Source organism: Stylophora pistillata, chromosome 1 (assembly GCF_964205215.1).
Source record: "Stylophora pistillata chromosome 1, jaStyPist1.2, whole genome shotgun sequence".
Lineage (NCBI taxonomy): Eukaryota > Metazoa > Cnidaria > Anthozoa > Scleractinia > Pocilloporidae > Stylophora > Stylophora pistillata.
In genome coordinates, this window is record NC_142519.1 from 58,345,184 (window position 1) to 58,366,135 (window position 20,952).

At 38.5% G+C, this 20,952-nt stretch overlaps 2 protein-coding genes across 2 annotated transcripts; one reads left to right on the forward strand and one right to left on the reverse strand.

Moving 5' to 3' along the window:
* Positions 1-6,008: 6,008 nt before the first annotated feature.
* Positions 6,009-14,010, forward strand: LOC148743346 (uncharacterized). The gene is made up of 10 exons (XM_088750988.1): positions 6,009-6,045; positions 6,452-6,510; positions 7,221-7,331; positions 7,679-7,795; positions 8,115-8,205; positions 8,670-9,050; positions 9,864-9,986; positions 10,424-10,549; positions 12,127-12,471; positions 12,891-14,010. The coding sequence occupies exons 1-10, from the start codon at positions 6,009-6,011 to the stop codon at positions 13,514-13,516; spliced, it is 2,016 nt and encodes a 671-aa protein (XP_088607114.1). The 3' UTR covers positions 13,517-14,010.
* Positions 14,011-14,644: 634 nt separating this feature from the next.
* On the reverse strand, positions 14,645-17,032 carry LOC148743347 (DBH-like monooxygenase protein 1). The gene is made up of 3 exons (XM_088726043.1): positions 16,823-17,032; positions 16,015-16,164; positions 14,645-15,638 (listed from the first exon to the last, which is right to left on the reverse strand). The coding sequence occupies exons 1-3, from the start codon at positions 17,003-17,005 to the stop codon at positions 15,531-15,533; spliced, it is 441 nt and encodes a 146-aa protein (XP_088582169.1). The 5' UTR covers positions 17,006-17,032; the 3' UTR covers positions 14,645-15,530.
* Positions 17,033-20,952: the final 3,920 nt, after the last annotated feature.

The following is a 20,952-nucleotide window of genomic DNA, read 5'->3' on the forward strand; positions in this document are numbered from 1 at the left end:
AATATTTTATCACGAGAATTCGTACTCCATTTCTTCAGGTTTTAATAATAATAATAATAATAATAATAATCATGATTTACATTTATATAGCGCAGACATCTATATGAATATATTCAGTCGCGCTTCACAATATCGTAAGATAAAATTATGGCAAGAGTAATTGAGATATAACAGACAATACTCTACTTTTAGGTGATCATGAGAGAGAACTATATACTAATTATGTTAAATGTACTGTGTATACGCGTGTGACACGTCGAGGCATGCAAGCATTCGACACATTACTGTGGTCAACCAAGTCGAGGGTTTCTGAAGGGTAAATATATGTAGAATGATTATTCGCTTATTCTTAGTCTGACATTTTATTGGAATGGAATCTATGGATCTATTATCATTGCCTTGGAAGACAGGAAGGAAATACATCTCATACGACAATTTTTTACTGGGTTGTGGTGAAATGACGCAGCTTTCTTTGTCTCTAAAAAATGTTAATTTTTTTGGTAAATAATTTGGCGACAATCCGTTACTATCACACTAATTTGCTCACCATAAAAAACTAATTTGCTCACCATAGTTTTTTTTTTTTTCAACCTGTTACTTGAAATTTCTTTTGGCACGGCTACCTCAAGTTGAATACGTGGGAATTATGCGTTCTTAAGAGAATGTTAAATATGAGCTCCCCGGCTGGCAATATTAGAATAACAAAAGAAACAGAAACTGTATTATATTCCCTTCTCGTAATTAATTACTAGAGAACCATATTTAACCACAGTTTTGTTTCTCTCTTCTTTCAATTTTATTGACTCTAACTTAGACGAAGATTTTCTGAAGAATGCACTAAGCTTTGTAAATAAAGACCAGGTGGAAACCTTTCAGCACCTTTGAACGCAACCCCCTGGGGAGATATGAAACAAGAATACTGTTTCAACATTGCTCAGAACACGGTAGAAGTCTGAGAAACCCTGAAATTCGCTGTTTGATATATAATCTTGATTTGCTCGGCTTTATTTCGAAAGAATTATTTTACCATTCTTGCCTGATCTCGATGCCTGCCAAAGCGGTTTGGCAAAATGAAAGCAAACTGTCAATGTGTTAAACAAAACTAAGAAACGAAATTTATCGATGAAGAAAATATTGGAGATTGGCTTACATCTACGTATCCTGCACCAGAGGCATATCCTGTCACGGCTATGTCATAATTGACCATGTTTTTGCCATCAGCTGTTTCACTAAACGCCACCGCGCAGTAACCGGTTGTTTGGCAAGCAAGAGTGAAAATCAATTGGCTGTTGTTATGTCTCCATTGCAGCTTATAAGCGCCGTCTGGAGATTCTAGGGTGGTTTTCGAGGTTGCGCTGATCTCACTAAAAGCAAGTGAGGTCAAAGCAAGTGTTAAAAAAGCAAAGAAGGCCATGTTACACCCTTTGTTTGCCTTACGTGAAGATGAAATCTTCGGGCAAGTACTCTCAGGTTACGAAAGTAATGATTATTGATCTCACAGATGTATTTACAATAGCTACGGGAGTACGTCACAATGACGTTTGTTGGATCGGGAACGTCGTAAACTTTCCAATTTTATTGTGTCATTTGGCAGCGATGACCAAACTAATCTAGTATTTCTATGCCTGATAAACGCCTGTCTTTTTTGTCATTGAAGATTTTCATATTTTCCTTATATTTTGGGTGTGAAAGTTTCTGGCATCATGCATGTTAAATGTACTGTGGATATGTGTGTGACACGTCGAGGCACGCAAGCATTCTGTACATTACTGTGGTCAACCAAGTCGAGGGTGGCTGAAGGGTAAATATATGTAGAATGATTATTCGCTTTTTCTTAGTCTGACATTTTATTGGAATGGAATCTATGGATCTATTATCATTGCCTTGGAAGACAGGAAGGAAATACATCTCATACGACAATTTTTTACTGGGTTGTGGTCAAATGACGCAGCTTTCTTTGTCTCTAAAAAATGTTAATTTTTTTGGTAAATAACTTGGCGACAATCCGTTACTATCACACTAATTTGCTCACCATAATAAACTAATTTGCTCACCATAGTTTTTTTTTTTCAACCTGTTACTTGAAATATCTTTTGGCACGACTACCTCAAGTTGACTACGAGGGAATTATGCGTTCTTAAGAGAATGTTAAATATGAGCTCCACGGCTGGAAAGACCTAGGCTCATTTGTCACTCACCGTTGACGTATGCGGGTCAAATTTAAATGCTGGTAGACGAACAAAAGGAGCTAGTGAGATATCTATTGTTTACTTCCACCAGCATGGTGGCATGATGTAACGTGCGAACCACCTACTTCGATCTCAAATTTACCGCCACAAATAAAGACAGTTTCCATTGGAGAAAGGAAATACAAATCTCAAAAATTATTGTATTGTGATGAAGACAAAACAATTTTGAGGAATGCGCCCGCTGTTCACTGCTTTGGAGTAGCTGTAGCTCAAGCTGACTTGACCCTAAGAGTTCTACATCACACGACGATTGATTGACAAATGGTCCAGTGGGACCTAATGCTCCTTTTACAGCACGCCTTCGTGTTTGAATATGAGCTCCACGGCTGGCAATATTAGAATAACAAAAGAAACAGAAACTCTATTATATTCCCTTCTCGTAATTAATTACGAGAGAACCATATTTACGCGACTTAATGAGTGAAAAACCGGTCAGCCGAACCTAACAGCAAAAAGTACAGTTTTCACACTTTTACAGTTTTGTTTCTCTCTTCTTTCAATTTTATTAGATGAAGATTTTTTGAAGAATGCACTAAGCCTTGTAAATAAAGACCAGGTGGGAAACTTTCAGCACCTTTGAACGCAACCCCCTGGGGAGATATGAAACAAGAATGTTGTTTCAACATTGCTCAGAACACGGCAGAAGTCTGAGAAACCCTGAAACTCGGTGTCTGATATATAATCTTGATTTGCTCGGCTTTATTTCGAAAGAATTATTTTACCATTCTTGCGTGATCTCGATGCCTGCCAAAATGGTTTGGCAAAATGAAAGCAAACTGTCAATGTGTTAAACAAAACTAAGAAACGAAATTTATCGATGAAAAAATATTGCTGATTGACTTACATCTACGTATCCTGCACCAGAGGCATATCCTGTCACGGCTATGTCATAATTGACCATGTTTTTGCCATCGGCTATTTCACTAAACGCCACCGCGCAATAACCGGTTGTTTGATAAGCAAGAGTCCCAGATATTTTTCATGTAACAAACCGCATGAAAATGATCTACTGCCAAGAGCAAGATAATCAAGTGATTATCTCGTGTTATTGCGAACCATGCATTGACAGGAGGCATTACCAGATTTCTCTTGATTTGAGACCCTTTCTTAACCTTTTGAACGCGGTATTTTTGATATCAGCTTCGTAATAAAAATACGCAGCCCTCACCAATTCGCAAATAGTTACATTCGCTTTCATGACCATATAGCATTTCGTTTGGACATTCTTTGAACAACTTTGCATGAGTGAACTTTGTTTAAGGATCGAATTTAAGATCGGAGCCTCTACTCAGCTTTTCTCAAGCATCATTACTATTTATGTCTTCCAGATCAATTGCAACAGCAGAGAGGTTGGCATTGATCTTAATTTTTCTCTCTCTTGCTGTGATTTCAGCTACTGTTCATCGATGTCTTTGTCTTTTAATTTGGCCTCCCATGGTCCTAAATACGAAATTCGTCGCAGGACATCCACAGACCACAAACCATCGTGTGATTTCTGAGGGACATTGTGGAGTTGTACTTCGGAGGTGCAGAAGGGTTTGTAGCGTCTTTTGACCGTAATTTTCTCTTCGATTTCACTTTATCTTTGTGTTTTCTAAAAATAACTGCTTTTGTGGAGCTATCCTCAGTAAAAGATTATTATTTGATAGTGGCGAGAGATTTAGATTGTAAGAGTGCATGTCTTTTGTGTAATACAAATCTGTATTCTTTGAGACTAAAAACTGGCTTTTTCATTAAATTTCGTCTAAATTATTTATCATATCTTAAATTTCGTCATCGAGCGATTTTACTCAACACTAATCAATACACGAGTCTTCGGCGCTGGCTAGATGAGGGGAAACGTACCATGGCGAGATGCATCAAAGTTATTTCCCTCGGACTACACGTACACGATTTCCGCGAGAAACATCTTATCTCTAGGTAATGCAAACTGACAAAAATACGCAGCTCCCAGTTGGCTCGTCAACTCAGTTTGTAGAGTACTGCACCGGTATCGCAGAGGTCATGGGTTCAACTCCTGTACAGGCCTTAATTTTTTTCAGGTTTCATTTTCACCACTGCCTAAGTAGTTTTCAAACGAGTCTCATCCAAGAATTTGCACTCTGAATTCCATCTTAAGATTGAAAAATAGTTTGTGAACGATTGGGGACAAATTCATCATTATGAGCTCGTTTTCCGTCACTGAGCAACTGTTCATAACCACAGCTGTAAGGTTGCCTGTTAATAAATGTCAGCAGTTCAAGAAGAGATCCTCTCTTCGATTTCACTTTATCTTTGTGTTTTCTAAAAATAACTGCTTTTGTGGAGCTATCCTCAGTAAAAGATTATTATTTGATAGTGGCGAGAGATTTAGATTGAAAGAGTGCATGTCTTTGGGGTAATACAAATCTGTATTCTTTGAGACTAAAAACTGGCTTTGATTTTGCGTTTTTCATTTTACGTGCTCCAACTAGTCTGACTATCCCATCCGTTGATGTAATTCAAGGTCAGATACTTTAATTATGATATGATTATAATTTTTTTTTATGGTATGTTCTGCACCAAATAAGGACATGATTTTTGTTCAAATGTATATAAAGAAACTTGAAATATAGCCTCGTCGAGGATGCTTCCTATAGCTTGTAACGATTTCTATGTGCTCCTTAATTTCTCAAACCGAAAAGGACCTCCACTCAAATAAGCTTGAAAGCTGTCATTCAAGCATTTTAGCCTTAAAGCAACCTTTCATTCCTACCTGTGGCAGTGTTCATTTACAAATGGTTATGTTCACTTCAAGTTATGAGAGCGATCATGTTTTTTAAGAACAAAGGCGTGCTTCCCTTGAGTTGGCTCTGCGTATGCTTGCCAAGCGTGCAAGGTAATTTTCTGTGTGCAATTTCTTTACTTTTGCGATGTATTCCAATGCGGTCTTTAATTGCTTTTCTTGATCGCTACGTTTTCCGGGACACCTTCAATGTTCTTCCCTCTTAGAAAACAAATGCCACTCCCGCTTATTAATGAGCTAAAAAAATTGTCAAATAGAATTTTTATCTTTTGGGGCCATGATTAGGGATGATAAATCCATGGCTGATTTAATTTTGTAAATCAACTTATTTTTGTAGAATGAAGGACCAATACGTTCGTCTCAGTGGAATGCTTGTGATTCCACCTTTCATTTCTTTCGATATGCCCCAATCTCAATCAGAGTAACAAATTCCTACCGGGTTTATCGGTAGAATATCACGTCTCCACGTGATATATCACCACCTCGAGTTCTATTAAAATATTCAAAATTCAGTTTTCAAGCTTTGAATTGAAAAAGATGTATTTGAGATATATATGACCAAGAGACTGATCATGGGTCTGATGGGTAGGGCACAATTGGGAAGAATTCGAGCATAAAGCTCTGTATGGAAAAAGAGGAAATACCTGCAAAAAACTCGTTTCCACAACTGTGAACCGAGCTTTTTCTTTATCAAAACGTCTGAAATGCCCTACGGAATTTGATCAGCTCACGCGAAATTGGCGTTGGCTAGCAGACTCTTTGCACTTGCTAGACCAGGGATATTTGCCTTCAATGGAACGAGATATTCAGTGGAGTGGAGTTATGATTAAATTTAAGTTTGAAAAAGAAGGATGCAGCCCTAACCAAGTAAATTTTATTTGTACTTCCAATTTGCGCCCGAAAGTTTAGTTTCATGCTTCGTTATCCGTTCTATTACTATACAAGATTTTCGATTTTTAATCCAATTCAGCTATGACACACTTTTTAGATGATATATGGTGCCATCAACTCTGACTGTTGGAATAGAACAAGGTTTGAAAACTGCTCTAAGTCAGCGCTTTTCTATCGAGGCAATTTGACCACTACTAACCCAGACCAAATGAAATCTGAATCTTTTGATTAAGGAATACGCCGTACATCCACGGAATACATCAACCTTTTGTGCAAATTAGATTTTTGTCACAGTGAAAATTTCGACATTAATCATTCACCGATGAGTTGGTTGGCTATACTCCACTCTGCTCCAAACTCTGAGATGACAGTTGAAATTGAAGGACCATATTACCTTATTTCGATTAACGTATAGAATTCAGTCTTCATTTCATCGATCCTTACTCAGCAGATCACTGTTGATCAGTGACGTGAGTGGTTCTGAGGATGCATTATTCTTAAAAAAAAAATGTTCCTCACTTTTTTGGACTTATTTACTTATGGCAAGGGAAAACTGTAACCACCTATCTAGCATTTTGGTCAGACAAGTGTGGCAATTTGATGAAGGTACGCCTACAAGCCATAAACAGCCTCGCACGTCGTTCACCTTTCGACATCAAACGCTGCTCGAGTCTCATTTGTCTGTACGTAATGAAGGGTTAGCTATTTTCCATTTAACAAATGGTAAACACCACAGCGTACACTATTGAGTTATGGATGCACGCGGGAGGTTGCTAAGCACGAAAGAAGCGTAAGAGTCTCTAGCTTCTTGAGTGCTTAGCAAACCTCCCAAGTGGATCCATAACTCAATAGTGTACGCTTTGGTTTTTACCATTTGTTAAATAACATAACATTGATACATTGTAGCTAAAGAGTTCCCTTTTATTTAACAAATCTTACGTGACCAGAAAAAACAAGCGCGCGCGGAAAAATAGTCTTTGCATTTGCTCACGTCAGCAGCGTACACCCATGGGCAAATGGGGGACGCTAAATTGACCAATCAGAGCGCACGCTTTACTTTGGTTATGTTATAAAAATACTTATCCTTAGCAGAATTAACAGGCAGGGAAAGACAAATTCTGCAAAAAGGTCAGCATGTTGCTTTTTTTTAAAATAAAACTCGCTTTTCAGGCAATTTGATTCTTTTCACGCTGAGTTCTCATTGTTTCCTTTTTTTTGACCGCCCTTTTCATTTTTTTTGGTTTTTGTTCAAGATACCCAATTTGGCGTAAAGAAAACTGATGAATTTTCACCCTTTTTTTTGTACCCTCTTACAGAAGTGGCTTGCGTTTGATTCCCTTCATAGACCACTCTTTAGAGAACACAATGATGTCAGGTTTCAAAGCAACCTTTCGCCTGTCAAGAATTATAACTTTGCCTTATGCAAGGTAATTTGAAGTTATTAAGGGGAGGGGGATATCAAGGCGAAGGTTAGCCCGCGTTAGGCTCTCGCTCAGTGGAGACAGGTAAAAGAAATGGAGCAAGCACTGGAAAGAAAAGTTGGGCTTCTCTTGACAACTACTAATTCACTTTTCTCCATTCACCGAGGGTAAAAATGACTAACATAACGAAGAACCCTGTTTCTATCCTCCAATTTTTCTATGTTAGCTAAGGAAAGGACGACAAGTAGATAAATTGATTTTTCTTAAATAACATTTGATTACCAGGTTTTACGTTTCACTGACACGGCCTGAATCCAAATACACTTGCCAGATTTTGAATTTTACGATCATAGAATGTAAGCTTCACTGGAAGTTACAGCAAGTCACCAACCGTGCTTTTGACAGCCAAACATTCTACTTCTGGAGGAAATGCTGCTGCAGAATGCAATGGTATAGTGAGCTGGATAGAGGTAATTTGAAACTGTGTAAGAAGGAATACATACAACTGAACAAAGAACGCAGTAATAAATGGTTACTTTTAACTTACAGAGAAGAACGATCTGACGAAAATAGCATGCCATTTCGTGCCATTTTAATGCCGCAACTGACTTAGTTACACGTACTGCTAAATTAGCCAAAAATGTTGTAACAAAAGACTTGGATAACTCGATGCGCTGACACTTATCAAATAATAAAATATTGAATTTTCAAGTATGCAGTTCTGCCGTCTCTCTTGTGACACCTGTAGATCTTAAAACTATATTTATATCAATTAAATTTTTTCAATAGTTCATCACCACCTCTGGCTTTAGAATATGTGTCAAGGAAGTATTTGTCAATCGCTTTGATCCACTAACTGTATCATATGCAGTTCTAGCAGGTAAAATCTGGTACAGTGTCCTTGATTTTAATCATGGGGTGTGGTCCCTTTCCGGACGCATTTCTTAGGACACTTGCTTTCTTTCCCTCCACCCCCCTTTATTATTCCTTTGTAGGATTTTATAAGCACCGCCTGGCGATGAAGAACAAGGAAGAGATAGAAATGATGCGAATTAATTTTGTTAGTGTCTTGTAAGTGGTATTGTAAATAACTGTGTCTTGGAGTGTAAGTTAGTGGCATCACGAGCAAGCGAATAAGCAAGCCAAGGAAAAACAAACAAGCAAATTAGCACCCCCCCCCAAATAAAATAAACAAGCAAACAAGCAAACGAAAGGGCATGCAAAAGATAATAACACCTAACCTAAGCAAGCAAATCATGCTAGAACAAAAAGCATGTACAAGCTATAATATTTTCTTAAAGAGAAAATGTGATTGAAATGAATTTGTTTAACTTTCTTCAACAGACATATGCCAGGCGGGATGGGCGTACTATAAGGGACACTGCTACAGAAGAATTTCTTCCTGTGATTCCTGGAGTGGCAGCCAGGTAACATGCGCCACTCTGGGGGCTAATCTTCCCAGCATTCACAGTCAGGAAGAAAATGTGTACATACAGAGTCTACATGGTAGTGATCACTCGTGGCTTGGCCTTTCTGACCAGAACACTGAAGGAACATTTTTGTGGAGTGATGGATCACAGTTTAATTTCCATTACTGGGCGAGCCATCAGCCAAATAATTTTCACGATGAGGACTGCGTCCATACTCTTGGTTTCCTAAAAAGTCATAAGTATAGATGGAACGATGTAAATTGCTCAGACTGTCATAAATTCACTTGTAAGAAAGGTAGGTCTACCGTATGTTGGGGAATTTCTTTTTATATAGAGCAAAGTTCTGCGACAAAAGAGAGGAACACGTACAATCTCCTGGGTTTTATAACGCATGGGATTTAATAACATTATTCGAATAGTAGACGGCTGTGCCCGGAAAAGGTGCTTTACTGTCGCTTTCCTCAAGGGTTGTCCGGGGTCATTCTCTAAGGAAAAAAAAATTGAAATCTAGAAGCTGTGATGTAATTCCAGCATTGAGGCCAACAAAATGAGTGGTGTTTATAATAATTTATTAGTGAAGTCAAATGCCTTGCAAATGCCCAATTTGTTTTGTTTTATTTTGTTTTTTTCTTTGTATAAAAATTTTGGCTGTCTTTTTGCGAAAACAAAATTGAAAAATATTTTCACATGGAGAACATAAATCCAAGGTGCGCTCGTACCTCTCACCTCATAACCTTGCTTTTCCCGGTTTAATTTCAAATTTACATCTGAGTATAACAAAAACAAGTATGAGAATATGTTTTCGAGCCAAATGGAGATTAACGTGTTTGTTTCGCGTTAACAAAGATACCCCATGGATTATAATCAGGAATATCATTTTTCAAAATATGCTATAGTTGCTAAACATTGTTTGCTAATAGTGTTCAAATAGAATTCTGATAAAATGACTTTGTGACTGAGAAATAGAGACCTTCCCCGAACAGTAACACAGTTCCCTTTACGTTCTTTCGTTAGCAAACCAAATGCAATCTTTGCCAAATGATACTAAAAATTAACTCTAGAAGTGATGCTAAAAATTCAAATATTCTGTTTACATTTTACCTCGTAGACTACAATGAATGCAAGGACTTTGCTTACAGCTGTCCAGTTAACGCCACTTGTGTGAACAATGTTGGTTCTTACTCTTGCCAATGTCCAGCTGGATTTCGCTTTAACCGAAGAAATTGCACAGGTTAATGAATTATATATGGCAAGGGATTATAAACCGTTTATACTCTCTTGTTTTTAGCTAAAGCCTTCAATAATGTTTTGTAGTTATAATATTAGATATGAAATCAGCCAGGTTTTCAGGTTGTGTAAGTGGTAGAGTAGTGAGACTGGTTGTTGTTATTTCATGTTATTTCTACGTTAATTAGTCAATTGTAATGAAATAAAAGTAATACTAATAATAATAGGTAGACCTCGTAGTTTGGTAAGTAGATGAGGTAAGAGGCGTAATTATGTTCATCTAGCTTTTATTAGAGATATTTTAGGTTAGCTTTCAGCCTTTCAAGTTTGCAAGGAAACATTTGGCCATTTTATTCCTTTGGTCTTGCGTTGTAAATTTGTATTGCAAATTGGTAGCGCGTAATGTCACATGACGATAAATTGAGATATTTTATTGAACAGACGTTGACGAGTGCAGCTCGGGTTCATCTTCATGTCATGCTCAAAGCCAATGTGTGAATGTTCCTGGTTCGTATGAATGCATCTGTTTACCAGGATACGCAGGCGATGGAAAAGCTAAATGTGAAGGTAACTGAGTATCGGCATTAGAAGGCTCTTCCTTCCTCGCTTCAAGGCGTAGAGTCTTAAAACTACCATTTTTCTAAGACGTAAGTTTTCGTTTTACCATGGCTAACTGGCTTGTGACAATCTTATGATCCTTTTCACGTTGACCGAATCAGTATCTGCTAAAATATCTCAAAGTGAGCTGGTATAGCATCAAACTAAGGTCAGAATAAATCACTCGGCCATTAACGTTTTACTTTGAATTTTTCTTTTGCATGTTTTTGTATTTCCATGGTATGATGGTTTGGGTTTATAGTAACGTATTACATCTAGACACGAGAATGCTCTGTCTCGAAGTCTCGGCCCTTATTTTTCTTTCTCATGCCATACTCCTGAGTGGGAGGGCGAAACACTGAGCTTGGCTCGTTTGTCATCACATTGAGTCAAATATTTCCTGTCCGGCCCCGCCCAACTGAGCAAATTGGCATTTTATTATTTGACTACTGCTTTTGCCTTTGTTACTCTTTCTCACTTGCGAGGCCTTACGCTGGACTGTGCAGCTTTTTCCGGCCCTTCTAGCGCCATCACCTACGGCTGTTACTGTAAACTGTAAACTGTATTTATTAAGAAAAACATTGCAGTTAAAAAACTGAATTGCGTCTCTTTACAAGTAAGAAATAAGAAATGATCTATAACTACTACTATAATAAAATTACAAAGACGACTACTCTTAAAAATCACTGAAATGCTTCCCTCGCACTCTTAACAATGAATGAATTTCCAAATCTATTTGTCTTTACAAGAGGCGTGACAAACCTCCTCTGCCTTCTCAGCTCATATGAAATAGAAACTGAGGGACGCAGTAGGCTGGTAATCTTACTACGTGGATCATTAACAATAGACTTAAACAGATGTTCTGCTAAATTTTCCTGGTGGGCCCTGATGGATTCGAGCCCTGCTAGCTGAAGGGCGTCCGAGTAGTGCACCCTTGGAAAATTGCATGAGAGGGCCCTCCTTTGCACACTTTCAAGCTCGACTTGAAGATACTTTGGTAAACTGTAATGGAAAACAGGAAAAGCGTAGTCTAGTGAAGACTTAATACATGCGCAAAAATATGTTACAAGATCTGAAGTAGGAACATGCGCACGCTTAAGTTGAATAAGAAAATACAGTTTCTTAGACGCTTTCTTAACAAGTTCTTCTATATGGTCGTTCCACGTTAACGTATCATTAATTGTCAAACCGAGTAACTTTGTGCTCTGTATGGTTTGGATAGGAGATCCGTCTATGCAGACCCAAGGGAGTTGCAGGGGATCACGACTGAAGGATATAACGAATTCTTTAGATTTCTCGCCATTAAGCTGGCACAAATTTTCCTTGGACCAGTCGTAGATCGCTTCTACTGCTTCTTGTGACTTGCTCTGTTGGCCTTTAGGTATGCTCCCTGATACCATAGTACGGCCCTCATATCCCGCGCGCACAGGGATTTTTATCATGATGGTTTTCAGTAATAGCTCTCACGGGGCCGTATATGGTCCATGATAGGACTTTTTTCTGCCTCGTTTAGCTCTATCCTACTTACGTTTCTCTATTTCCGACAGCTCCACGCCTGACAGCAACAAGCTCTTGCGTGTTGTCCACCTCAAACAGTACGTCTGGTTACATCAGAATAACTCAAGCTGGCTCGCAATATAACAATAATATGGATTGCAGATGGAATTCTTCCTCCAATGCAGTTATAGAACTTGTCTTCTCCAGTTTTCGTACTGAATCGTCTGCTGATTTCGTGTCCGTGTACGATGGCGGGTCGGTGTCTTCGCCTCTGATAAGAAAAATGAGTGGATCTTCTCTCCCGCCACCTATTATAAGTTCTTCTAATAATCTCTACGTAAAGTTTTCGTCTGATGGCTCAAATACGTACGACGGTTTTGAAGCAGTATATCGAGGTAAAGCTATCAAAAGGTGGCTCAAGACGTTTTGATAATTCAAAAACTAGTCGGAGCGAGACGATTTCCTCCTAGAAACACCCTTAGTTTTCAGCCTTATGTGCTCGAAACTCGATAGACAAGTTCTGTGAACACTATTTCTATAGGAATTTTTTTTCTGCAAAGTTTGGCAGAAGAGTTAGTCGCTCTAGTTACTGTTCAGAGTCATTTGATTTTTTTTATAACGTAAGGTGGCTTCAGGCGGTAGAGCTTAATTTCCCTACATCTTACTCTATCTTGCAAAAATACGACTCTATTGTATTGCAGTTTCATATGTTATGTTAGTACATGCAGATGCTTTAATAACAGCTGAAAGAACAACGTCAGTTACCTCAAGTTATTTATCAACCTGCTACTTATTCTCTCACTTCTGTTATCAGTTCTTACGGCTGGATCCATACGTATCAGTGGAAACAAAGCCATTGGAAGGGTTGAGGTTTACTATGATGGCCAGTGGGGTACGATTTGTAACGATGCGTGGGATATCAACGATGCTAACGTAGTATGCAGGCAGCTTGGCTACACACGAGCTAATCGAGCTTACAGTGTCGCCACCCACGGCCAAGGTACTGGTCCGATTTGGATGGACGACCTGGCATGCTCAGGCAGTGAGTCTCATGTATATGACTGTAGACATCGTGGATGGGGAAACCATGATTGTACACACAGTAGGGACGCCAGTGTGGAGTGTTCCTTGCCAGTCCGTTTGGTGAATGGTGGCGCTAGCTATGGCCGCGTGGAGGTCTATCACAATGGGCAGTGGGGCACGGTCTGTGATGATGGTTGGGATATGAATGATGCTAATGTGGTTTGCCGTCAGCTTGGGTTTCCCAGCGCATCATCAGCTTCTCATAACGCGCGATACGGTCAGGGACCTGATCCCATCTGGATGGATAACGTAAATTGTCGAGGAGGAGAAGCTTCTCTATTGAACTGTGCACATAATGGCTGGGGAATCGAAAACTGTAACCATTCTGAGGATGCCAGCGTAACATGTAACACTTAGAAAACTCCGAAAACATCTTGCTTTTTACTAGCTATAATTGCTGAAACTAGTTACATTATTATAGTGTGTAAAAGAGAAATATCACTTCGGAATGAGTGAAACTTAAATTTAGAGTTAAAAATCAAAAGCTCTCTACAAGTAGGAAGAGATCACATTTTCTTTGAGTCACTCATACTTTGCCTTCTACGTTTCGGAACCTAATTTCTTAGGTAAATATGAAGTTAGAAACAAATAAAATGTTACGTATCTAAATATTAGCAGAGGTTCTGCCGAAGGCAAAACATCGTCATATTGATTAACAATCTAGTACGGTTTGTTAATAGAAACCTCATTAAGTAGGCTTTCATTTCGCGTTTTCAATTTTACAAGTTTTGTAAACAACTTCAAGTTTTCGAATGAACAAATTCAGGTAAATGAAGAAAAAAAATTTGTACAATGTTCTTAGTTAGAATGTGTCTTTTTTAATGATAAATAAAATACTAGAGATCACAAAGTATCACAAAGCTTTTTTTTGAATAGATAACAACTTTCTTTCATCCTTCAATTATTCTTAGCGGTCTCCATACAGCGTATGAAATTTGTACTCGATTTCCTTCTTCCTTGTCCGTGTATTAGTGTTATGGCAGAAGTTACAGTATTTGTCTGGTTTCACATGTTTTCAACCTTTCTGTGTTCTCTCGACACTTTTCGCCCTTCAGTCCCGTCCTATGTTGAGTGCGTCCGCTAAGTCTCTCTAATCTCATGATAAAAGAATAAGTAACACTGGTGTGACTACATAAATCTTTTTCCAATTTGAAGGCGTAGTATGAATTGTTTTTGGATTTGAGTTTATAGGCGTAAATTAAAAAACTTTTTGGCTGGGATGTCTTTTAGGCCTTCAATGGCCGTCGTGACGTGATGTGAAAGGTCAATACAAGTGAAGTTTGGAAAGCTCTTAAGCAGCCTTAGAAACACGACACCTTTCCTCTAAGATTGTGAATCACCGTAACATGATGTCCTTAAGAAAAGGCATTATCTTTGACAACCGTATATTGCTTTACGTTTAACAACTTCTCACCGAAAAGGAGGTGGTTAGTGGTGGATATTTACCGAGCCGCGAAAACAGTCAGATAATAGAGCACAAAAAGATGATTTTAATTTATTTATTCCTGCAACCATTACAATATTTTTTGGCAAAAAATCCCGCGCGCGTTGCTCGGAAGTGAATACCAAAGGGAATTCGAAGTTTGAGTTGCTAATCAGAGCGTGCCTTCGATGCTATCCTTTGTTTGAGTATATATTACATTTATTTATAGGTATTAAACACTTACAGCGAGTAATGTAGTAACAGTTATGTTGGAGGGAATCACATCAATCCCTTCCATGCGACCTCGCCTTACCAAGAGGATATCACTTGGTGTGAACAAAACTATGACGTCCCCAGTCATTACCCTCTTCTGTTCAGCTACTTTTCGTTAATTTCAGTGACTTTCAAGCCCTAAAGAAAGGTTTTTACTTCCGGGTAACGCGGTTTGCATTTCCCTATCACCTCTGACTAGTTACAACTTTTTACCTAGAAGATAATTATGCTGTTTTGAAACTTATTATTCAAGAGTATTTAGGTTTTACTTATAAACTTGTTCTTGTTTCTGCTTTGGAGCAACTTCTAACTTTTCCTACTAAGCTAACGCGAACGAGAGTGCCAGGTGTCGCAAAATAAAAACCAAAGTAATCACGTCGTCAAATCAAAATAGGTAAGCTATCGAAAAGCAAGTTGGAAAAATCTCGAAACCAGCATGCGTAAAAAAAGGCAGTGACTAGATTGCAAAGCAGGTTTACCACCAAAACTTGATTTAATATTACTCCATTGTTTCAAGATTACTATTGTAATAATATTTTTATGTTGCTATGATTATCAAGGAGGTTAAAATGCAAGAAAATAGGCACTCATGCCGGCTAGGAAAATAGCAGTAGACGGGAAAACCATACGACCGGTGTTCGGTGTAGTTCCAGTCTTCGCTTCCATTGCTTCCTTTCACATGTTATGTTTGCCACTTAGTATCCCGGTTACTGTGTGTTTTGACAGGTCGACGTTTGCATCAGTTCCACGGAAAGCCCACACAATTGTTACTTCGGTATCATCCTGATAATGATAGCAAAAAAAGACTTGATGAACGAAGGAACAAAGGAACGAGAGAACAAGTGCATAGAAAAAGGATAAATGAGTGTATGAAGAATTAATAGATGTATGATTGGACGGATGAGAAACAAATTGAAAGCCTATTACTTACTCTCTACATTTAAAGAAAACTGATAACTAACCATACTTGCTTGTTATATGTTATGAAAAGCTCCTCTATTCATAGTACACAGTTTTCAATTTCTCACACAGATTTATTTCTTGAAATTTTGGCACGGCTTCGAGACCCGAAGCCATCAGTGACCAGCTTTCTTTCCTCGAATTAAGCCAAATTTTGTGATTGATTTTAGAGCCTACGGTCTCTGGCCAAAAATCTTACCTGGAACTGCACATCATTGGCAGTGTCTCCTGTTACAGCATCCCTGGAGAACTCCACCATAGTTGTACCGTCCTTTTCACTCACCTTTGTGAGGAGGAAGCTTTGCTTTGGGTCTCTGCTTGGTTTTGATAAGGACGTGCTCCAGTAATCCTGTTAGCAAATGAAGGCCAATGCTATTAATTTAAATTGCATATTTATAGAGTTTGTTAAAGGTTAGCGGGCCCTACCTAGTATTTACTCTAAAATAAAAGTTCATCTATATTATTTTCACTCATTTGTTTGTCTCTCTTTCATTTGCAATACGTTTGTGAGTCAGTCAAGGAATGAGTAATTCACTGAGTCAATCTATCAGTCAGTAGTCAGTAGGTCAGTTAGTCAGCTATTCAGTGATTCGGCAACTCAGTTAGTCATTCAGTCAGACAGTCATTTAGTCAATTAGCTATCCAATAAGCTAATCAGTCAGTCAGTCAGTCAGTCAGTCAGTCATTTAGTCAATTAGTTATTTAATAAGTTAGTCAGTCAGCCAGTCAGTCGGCCAGTCTGTCAGTCTGTCAATCAGTCTGTCAGTTAGCCAGCCAGTCAGTCAATCAGTCAGCTAGTCAGCCATGCAGTCTGTCAGTTAGTCAGTCAGACGTCAGTGTGTCAGTGAATTTGTCAATGAATCAGTCAGCCAGCCAGTCGTTCGGCGGTCGGTCCATCGGTAGGTTGCCCAGTTCGCCAAGCTGGTCAGTCAATTAACCAACCAATCAGCCTATCACTCAGTCAGTCAATCAACTTGTTCATTTATCCAGGCTTCCTTTATACCAACCCAGATATATCCGGCGTTGGAGGCAGACCCAGCTACAGCTATATCGTAGTTTTTCATGCTTCTTCCATCAGCTGTTGTGGTAAATCCAACAGCACACCAACCGGTTGTTTTACAGGTCATCTTGAACATCAGTGTGCTGTTGCTGTAGGTCCATTCGAGTTTGAATGAGCCATCGGGAGACATGACACTTGCGTATTTTGGAGGAGCCTTGGAGTCGTGGGAGCCACCGATTGTTTTATCGTGGGAGCCACCGATTCATTTGTCGACATCGTTGTTGCCGATGGTTGTATGGCTGTTGTTGATGGCAACGGCGGAGGTTCCTTCGCTAAAGAAATCAAGTTATATTTTCCATCCAATATTTTGGTCTTGTCGTGTTTTGACAAACGATTATTGTTCACATCACTGTTGTTTTTCGAGGCGAATATCACTTTAACTTCGGTGGTATTCTGCACAAAGGAAAAAAAAACAAAGGAAATTTTGTGGTAGGTGGTTTGAGAACAGATGTTGGGGATGAATCGTTCAATGGGGATCTGTTAGACATGTTCCCTAAGAATATCTTTCTTCCATATTTTCTGTAGAAAATTCTTTGGATAGAGTGGACGGGGGGGGGGGGGGGGAGGGTCTAAGATGCTCGTTTTCTTCCCCTCTGAAGGATTTCCGCTAAAGGATTTCCGCTAAAGGATTTCCGCTAAAGGATTTCCGATGCGAACAACTCGGCTTTCCGGCATGAAAAGATATCATATCGACTTAAAACTAGAAAAGGCGAATTTAGAGCAGTGTTGTCATCTTTACGCTAGTAAATCGTATCATTAATACCTTAAATTGGACGTCTTCACCATCTCCCGTCTCAGCATCCCTGTAAAACTCCACAGTGGTTTTCCCACCAGCTTCAGAGGCTGATATGAGTTTGTAACTTTGTATTCCATCTTTTTTCGGTGGTCCCGGCACTCGGCTCCAGTAATCCTGTCAAAACAAAGTCCAACCGCCTCAGGTTTACCACAAAGCGTCAAAGTGAAAAATGCCACCGTTTATAATTTCAACCTAAATTTTTATATAGAGAATTTGTGGATTGAGTATCGTAGAACCAAATCCAACGTACTCAGGGCAGCCAATCAGAAAAATTAGGAGCGATGATAACTCAAAATAAACCATATATGGTCAGCTACAAGCGCAAGCGCGGGAAATAAACCATATATGGTCAGCTACAAGCGCAAGCGCGGGAAAAAAAACGCGAGTGTCCGAGTCATGATCGGTTTTAATTTTGCATCTGATTGGTTGAAAGTGTAGCGGAAGTAATCTACACTAGTCACGTACAGATCATTTCCTAGAAAATTAACCAACGGTGAGTGACGTAGTCTTCCTCGCAGCCGTTTTTAGTCTCGTCACGCAACGCTTCTCCCCACAAACGGCTGCTCACATTCGAACAACATTCCTTTTCGCTACTTCAACCAATCACTATTTGGGTTACATATGTTGAGAACTGTACGCGCCAAAGTAGTCTAACCAATCATATTGTTTGTTTCATCTTCGAGTTCAAAGCTTTGAAAATGGCGTCCTTTGAAGAAGCGTTTAATGTTGTTAGTAATACATTTCGAATTCCTAGTTTAAATGCGCAGCAAAAAACTGGAATTAGGAAAATAGTTGAGGAAAGAAAGGATGTATTTGTCAATCTTCCTACTGGTTTCGTGAAATCTCTCCTGTATGAAGCACTACCACTCGCGTTGGATCTTACCTCACAAGAGCCTGGTCATATCGTCGTCGTTTTCTCACCAGTGGGGAAAGCCTTATGAACGACCAAGTGTCCCATTTGAGGGAGCTAGGGCTAAAAGCAGGTAACATAAGTTCACTTGAGGGTGGTAAACGCACTCGTGTCGAAAGCGGCGAATATTCCTTAGTTTACGGATCCCCTGAAGCGTGGTTAAGGAACGAACGCTGGAGATTTATGCTGACGAACTCTGTGTATTCCATGCCAAAAAACTCTGTGCCATTGCCGTCGATGAAGCGCATGTTGTAAGGCAGAGTAAAAACGAGTCTGCAGCAAAATGTTATTTTACATGTATGTTTTAAATTAAGCAGTATAAAGGAAAGGACAATAAGAATGTAAATATTGTAAATAGAAAATGTAAATAGTTTAGTCAGTATTAGTATTACACTGTGGTCTTATTTTGGTTATCGTTATTTTATTCTGTCTGTGTTATATTACACATGATCACCTGTAAAAATATTGTGTCTAAATACAAGACATTATCATCGCAGTATACACTTCTGAGTGCTTCAGACTACCAATAAAATTGATATTGGGTGCCATGGTGTAGCCTATTTGATTGTCACTACTACATAGATAAAAGCTAAACTTTTTAAAATTTTATACCCCTAGACCCTAAAAGGAAGTAAATGTCCCATCAACCTATTAAAACTATGCTTGAAACTAACGTCATTTAGGGAACTTAGTCTGACAGGACCTGTCCCGACACAAATAACACCTAAAAGTTCTAAGATGGTAGACCCCTAGACCCTAAAATGGAGATAAATGTCCCATCAACCTATTAAAAACCTATGCTTGAAGCTAACGTCATTTGAAGAACTCAGTCCAATAGGACCTTGAAAGTCCTGGCAATGTTAAAGGAGCTAGAGACTACAGCTTTCTGCATGTTCCTTAGCACTGAATGACATTAGTATTATTATCATTAAATTATTAAAATTAATAAAGTTTTCATTATATTATTATTATTATTATTATTAGAAATTTCATTATAGATTAATGCTGTCTATTTTCCTTTTGATGTGTTGGAGAACATCACAAGATAATTAAATGGAAGCCTTCTGTGAGTCTTACTTCAACCTTCTGAACATGAAAAATGCAGTAGAAATTAAGGAAAGTCAAAATAAATCAAATGTTGCTGATGTTGTGCAGTATATGGATAAGGACATGGAACTGGAATTCTAATTTGGCTGGCTTACTGATGAACTGAAACAGAGTCAGGAAAAAACAGAAAGAACTATTATTTATTGCCAGACTACAAGATAATGTGGTTTACTTTATGCTACCATTAATGTTTTACTTTAATGTTTATTGGAAATGATTTAAAACATGTGCTTGTTGAAATGTTGCATTCCTGCACTCCTGAAACCAATAAGGATAACATTTTGGAGTCCTTTCACAGAGTGGTGGAAATCACTGTGGGGGAGGGGGTTGGGGAGAACAGTACAGCTTCTTTGGCCCTCCTAAATTGTGGTAAGAAAATGAGTGATCTAATAAATTCATCATATTTTTAAATCAGATTACTGGTCAATTTCATTGTCTGATTAGTGACATAAATTGTGTGCTACTCATACTCTATCATAGCAATTGAAAGTTTTGTCATGTGAAGTCACAAAATATGGAACATCTGTTTGAGATTAGTTACATGTCACTTGTGAAGAAAATACTGTATACATGTACATGTAATAGAGAAAAGTAATTTATGATAATGGTCTGAAGTTTAATTAAGAATGCTATGAAAGATTCCATGGGTTATATTGACAAATTGATTCTTTGAAAATTGAATCTCTTCATAGGTGCTGCTGCCAGTATCAAATTGTATTCTTCTTGCATATTGAGCAAAAATGTTAGACTGCTATTAGTCATTATTCAGTGAGATTGCAAATCTTTCAGACCTTTGAATAGATCAGATTCGTATGAAGACATTTATATCAACTTCATTTATATCAGTAGTTGCAGCACCTGGGTTCTTCTTGGGTTAAAATCTGGGCTAACAGACTTTTTCAGGGTCCTGTTTTGACATTTTTTGGCTGTAACAGTTTGTCATCATTGGCACATACTTGTCACTAGGCTCTCATATATTGTACATTTGTGTTGTTCCAGACTATTCATAGACTACTTAACACTGCAGTGGCATACTGAGTGGACAGTGTGAATTCTCAAAAGCTATGGACTACAGAATTCAATTTCGCATGAGGCAACAAAAAAATGTTTTGTTTACTGTTTATCTAGCTCTGATACCCCTGAGCATATTTTTCTTGTGTTTGTTTATCCAGTGATAATTTTGAGGCATCTAAATCAATACACCATTAGAACCAATAGGAAATCTTGCCGGAGTATAACGTCCCTCTTGGCTGATCGTGGTAGA

Bases quoted from the DNA above. Each gene is read 5' to 3' on its own strand.
- LOC148743346 (XM_088750988.1), top strand. From the start codon at position 6,009: ATGGTGCCATCAACTCTGACTGTTGGAATAGAACAAG. The intron at 6,046-6,451 runs GTTTGAAAACTG...ACTTATGGCAAG, and splicing joins GACTGTTGGAATAGAACAAG to GGAAAACTGTAACCACCTAT. The intron at 12,472-12,890 runs GTAAAGCTATCA...TTCTGTTATCAG, and splicing joins TTTTGAAGCAGTATATCGAG to TTCTTACGGCTGGATCCATA.
- LOC148743347 (XM_088726043.1), bottom strand. From the start codon at position 17,005: ATGTCTCCCGATGGCTCATTCAAACTCGAATGGACCTACAGCAACAGC. The intron at 16,165-16,822 runs GTTGGTATAAAG...ATTTGCTAACAG, and splicing joins CCAACGCCGGATATATCTGG to GATTACTGGAGCACGTCCTT. The intron at 15,639-16,014 runs GTAAGATTTTTG...TATCATTATCAG, and splicing joins CCAATGATGTGCAGTTCCAG to GATGATACCGAAGTAACAAT.